The 3,103-nt window shown below is 36.4% G+C and overlaps 1 protein-coding gene across 1 annotated transcript; it reads left to right on the top strand.

Annotated features, from left to right (window-relative positions):
- Positions 1–1,054: 1,054 nt before the first annotated feature.
- Positions 1,055–2,182, top strand: LOC120531407 (actin, cytoplasmic 3-like). The gene has a single exon (XM_039756795.1). The coding sequence runs from the start codon at positions 1,055–1,057 to the stop codon at positions 2,180–2,182; it is 1,128 nt and encodes a 375-aa protein (XP_039612729.1).
- Positions 2,183–3,103: the final 921 nt, after the last annotated feature.

Here is a 3,103-nt window from a genome sequence, read left to right as displayed (position 1 = left end):
AGACACATACTGTAATTAAATATATAATTAGCCAGATCTACTATTATAGTGACTTGATTGGTGGTTTTATATTGCTGTGCCTAAGTGTGAACACAGAGATCTAAGGCTTGTTCAGCACTGGTTCCTGTTTTACCCCTAAATGTTGCAGAAGTAAGTGACGGGCCTCCACTATTGAACTGGATTGCTCAGGTTTCAGAATGGTATATTATATTAAAGTTTTTATTCATTGATTCCTTCAAAGTACTAAGTGCCAGTAATTTCAAAACAATTTTGAAGGATTAAGTTTATTACTTAGTGAGAAATTCTGTCCTTTGTATAGTAAATTTCCTTGGATGACATTTGCAGGACATGATTGTTCAAGGAACTATTTAAAGAGCATGATAAAGATACAAGTCGTTTACAATGACCATTCCAGGCAAACATTGTAATTCTTTTTATTTAGATTTTTAGTCCATTACATATATATTCTTAGATTTGATAAAGTGCAATTTGTTCTTCAGTAAATGCTGATAATTTCATTTTGCAAATGATGGTGATATTAGTTTTAAGGACTGATTTATATGCATGAGATTGCTGTGTTAAGTCTTTTTCTCACCATTCATGATTAATGACATTGTGGTGATTAAGATTCAAAGAGAACATAATGCTACTATGAGAAATTCTGCTAAGATGGCAATAAACATTTTAACATTGCTGTAAAAAGAAAGAGTTACTGTCTCAATACTAATAGTTTTAGAATGACAGAAGTATACATTGTTATACTAAAACAACCTTTGTATTTCTTTGCCTTTAGCTTTTTAAAAGCTTTTTAAAAGTTGACAATATTTCATTAATCTTTCATGAGACACTAATCTTCTCGTGAGACTTGAAATCACAGAGCTGTGCTTGAATCATTACAAGTACTTACATCAGTTTCCAATGTGAGTCATTCCGCAGTTGTGCTCTGCTTGTTCTCTTCTCCTTTGGTTAGTGTTTACAAAGATACACAGACAAAGCACAATCCTCAGTTATTTTATTTTCCAAGCTGTTTAAATTTAGATACTAACAGCCTGCAATGCAAGATTACATTACCTCCCTGGTCATTGATAATGGTTCTGGTATGTGTAAAGCAGGATTTGCTGGTGATGATGCTCCTCGAGCAGTTTTCCCTTCTATTGTTGGTCGTCCAAGACATCAAGGTATCATGGTTGGTATGGGACAAAAAGAAAGTTATGTTGGTGAAGAGGCCCAGTGTAAGAGAGGTATACTGACCCTGAAATATCCAATAATGCATGGCATTGTTACCAACTGGGATGACATGGAGAAAATTTGGCATCACACATTCCACAATGAGCTACGTGTTGCCCCAGAAGAGCACCCGGTCCTCCTTACTGAGGCTCCATTAAACCCCAAAGCCAACAGGGAAAAGATGACACAAGTCATGTTTGAAACCTTCAATACCCCAGCCATGTATGTTGCTATCCAGGCTGTGCTCTCTCTTTATGCATCTGGCCGTACCACTGGTATTGTGATGGACTCTGGTGATGGTGTCACTCACACTGTGCCAATCTTTGAAGGATATTCCCTACCTCATGCCATTGTTCGTTTGTGCTTGGCCGGCTGTGACTTGACTGATTACCTCATGAAGATATTAACTGAGAGAGGCTACAGCTTTACCACTTCAGCTGAAAGAGAAATTGTTCGTGATATTAAAGAGAAGCTCTGCTATGTTGCACTCGATTTTCATCAGGAGATGACTACTGCTGCCTCTGCACCTACTCAAGAGAAGACATATGAGCTGCCCGATGGCCAGGTCATCACCATTGTAAATGAGAGATTCAGATGCCCTGAAGCTCTCTTCCAACCTTCCTTGCTGGGGATGGAATCATATGGTATACATGAGACCACCTTCAACTCCATCATGAAATGCGATATTGATATTCGGAGGGATCTTTACTCAAACATTCTTTTGTCAGGTGGTACTACAATGTATCCAGGTATTTCAGAAAGAATGCAGAAGGAGATCACAGCCCTGGCTCCAAGCTCAATAAAAGTAAAGATCATTTCTCCTTCAGAACGTAAATATTCAGTCTGGATTGGAGGCTCCATCCTGGCCTCCCTTACTACCTTCCAGCACATGTGGATCACCAAGCATGAGTATAATGAGTGTGGTCCTTCCATTGTCCATCACAAATGTTTCTAAAAAGACTGTATATTGATTACCCTCATATATACAAACAAGTGATAACTATGTTTGATAGATTTTATTGCTTTTGCACAATTTAAAAATCTATATCATTGGATGAATTAATATCCCTTACATTTTATTTGGTGTTCAAAATAGGAACTATCAAACCGAATTACATAATACATACTACTAATTATTTTTTCTGTTTTCTTCGTATGCTTTAAATTGTCACTCTGAAGAGCCTTCTCAGGGTTTAATTTTTAAAATTTCACATTTATGTAATTTTCTTTTAAGGAAACAGCTTTTTTCATAAAAGGTCAAATTCTCCATTTTTATCATTAAAATAAGCTAGATAAATAGTTAAACTAAATTATATTTAGTTAGTTAAAACATGGTGTCCAGTGTTTAATTTTGCTCAGTATTAATTTGGGGGACAGTATTAGACTTGCGGTGAAAAATTACACATTTGGCAATGATGGTGGACATTGACATGAAAAAACAGGGATATTTTCAAATTGGCTGAGAAGAAATAATGTTGAAACTGTAAAAGACAATCAAAAGCAACAGCGGAGGTTTGGAGTAGCATAGTCTTGTCACTCATGCTGGATGCCATCTAAGGACAAAGTCCTGCCTTTAAAAAATTGATTGGCAGCTTGAATTAGAAAACTGCTGGGTTTTATTTGAGTAAGAAATTAAGAGATTACTTTTTTCTTCAGATTAGTTGTCTGCTTAGTGTGCTGGAGCCTGTTTTGATTATTTTAAAAGGACGGTTTGTGAAAAGTTGAATAGGATTAGTATCCCAGCAGCAAGACTGGTGGACAAGAATTGCACTCACACTTTTGTATTCTCTTTAACCTTCTCTTAACCAGGGTTAATTTAAAGTCACCAGCAGGAAACTATAGTCAGTAGTGAAAGTCACTTGACAATGTGAACTCT

This window comes from Polypterus senegalus, chromosome 6 (genome assembly GCF_016835505.1).
Source record: "Polypterus senegalus isolate Bchr_013 chromosome 6, ASM1683550v1, whole genome shotgun sequence".
Lineage (NCBI taxonomy): Eukaryota > Metazoa > Chordata > Cladistia > Polypteriformes > Polypteridae > Polypterus > Polypterus senegalus.
This window is presented reverse-complemented; position numbering and strand designations above follow the sequence as displayed.

What these genes read in the sequence shown, in the direction of transcription:
- LOC120531407 (XM_039756795.1), top strand. Translation starts at nt 1,055, where the DNA reads ATGCAAGATTACATTACCTCCCTGGTCATTGATAATGGTTCTGGTATG.